Source organism: Dipodomys ordii, unplaced genomic scaffold (genome assembly GCF_000151885.1).
Source record: "Dipodomys ordii isolate 6190 unplaced genomic scaffold, Dord_2.0 Scaffold75, whole genome shotgun sequence".
Classification (NCBI taxonomy): domain Eukaryota; kingdom Metazoa; phylum Chordata; class Mammalia; order Rodentia; family Heteromyidae; genus Dipodomys; species Dipodomys ordii.
The window spans coordinates 6,450,715-6,452,116 of NW_012267291.1; the positions used below are offsets into that span (position 1 = coordinate 6,450,715).

At 58.3% G+C, this 1,402-nt stretch overlaps 1 protein-coding gene across 1 annotated transcript in view; it reads left to right on the forward strand.

Annotated features, from left to right (window-relative positions):
- Kcnb1 (potassium channel, voltage gated Shab related subfamily B, member 1) overlaps positions 1–1,402 on the forward strand; it is a 70,790-nt gene that overhangs the window by 7,092 nt on the left and 62,296 nt on the right. Inside the window, exon 2 of the mRNA XM_013024312.1 lies at positions 445–568. Within this exon, the coding sequence (XP_012879766.1) occupies positions 445–568 (124 nt within the window). The remainder of the gene's footprint in view (positions 1–444; positions 569–1,402) is intronic.

The window sequence follows — 1,402 nt, forward strand, 5'->3', positions numbered from 1 at the left end:
GGGGACTCGGGTTGGTCAGGGGCGCAGGGGGGCCCTGGGGACTCGGGTTGGTCAGGGGCGCAGGGGGGCCCTGGGGACTCGGGTTGGTCAGGGGCTTTCCGCTCTGTGGTGCCTGACTGTCCCAGCCGTTCTTGCCTGGACAGGACAATGGCCTCCCAGCTGTTTTCCCCGGCCCCACAGCTGTCTCCCCTTGTGTTCAGCGGGAGTCTGGCTTTCCAGCTGCTGCTCCTACTAAACAGGGCCAAACCTCGGTTTCCCTTCTGTTTTACTCAGACCTTGGGGCCATATCTGTTTCCAATTTGTGTTTTCCTCAGTCAGACCAAATCGGGTTTTTTGCCCTGTCAAGTGTCACCAGTAGAGGGTGGGCCTTTTGTTCTCCACCAAGCCCCACCCACCTTGGTCCTCTCAGTTAAAGCGGTCAGTGGCTCCCATCTTCCTCCCAAGGTGGAAGCTGATGTCCGTGGAGCCCACACAATCCCTGCTCCCTCGTTTGCAGCTTTTCTGTTGGTTCTCCTCTCCCTTCTCTCGGGCCCTGTGCATCGCCCGTGAGAGGCCCTCCCTGACCAGGGTGGGAAATACCTGGCCTGATCTCTACCTCATCTGGCAGCTTGTTTCTTTTATAACACACTGGCCATCCTCATTTTTAGATCGTTGTTTTTAGTTGCCTGTCTTCCTCTGCTGGTGCACAGACTGAGGGAGGAGGGCAGAGGTCAGGCATAAGGTCAGGACTAGGGGTTAGTTTAATGCGAGGGGGATGAGGTGTGGGGGTGTCTAGGAAGCAGACCTGAAGCCCCAGTAATACAGGATTCCATTTCTGAAATGATCCTTTGACAGACTTGGTGGGCCCCCGCAGGGGAGCCACGGGTGGGCAGGGCAGGATCACTGACACAGAAGGGACAGCTAAGTGCTGTAACCCAGCCAGGCAGGCTGGCGGGTGGCTCGCATGCACCTGTAATCCTAGTGACCAAGGAAGCTGAGAGCTGAGGATCGCCCTTGGAAACCAGCCCCAGGGAGACTCTTACCTCTAATGAACCAGCAAAAAGTCAGAAGTGGAGCTGTGGCTCAAGTGGTACAGTGCCAGCCTTGAGCCAAAAGGCTCCGGGCAGCGCTCAGATCCTGAGTTCAAGCCCCGGGACTGTCAAAGAAGAAAAAGAAAAGAACCACGAAGAGCAAGCATAGGCTGCCGCCCAACCGTGGCTTGGGCAGCCTGGCCCACTTCTCCAGAGAAGTCTTTCCTGTCCTCCTTTCTGAGCTAATTTGGGGTCTGTGTGTCCCTCCACCCACGAAGTGTTCCGGGGCAGCCCCGCCCCCACCGAGCCCCCTGCATTCGTGACTCCGCCCACCGAGCCCCGCGCATCCGTGACTCCGCCCACCAATGACTCCGCCCGAGCCCCGTCCCCAC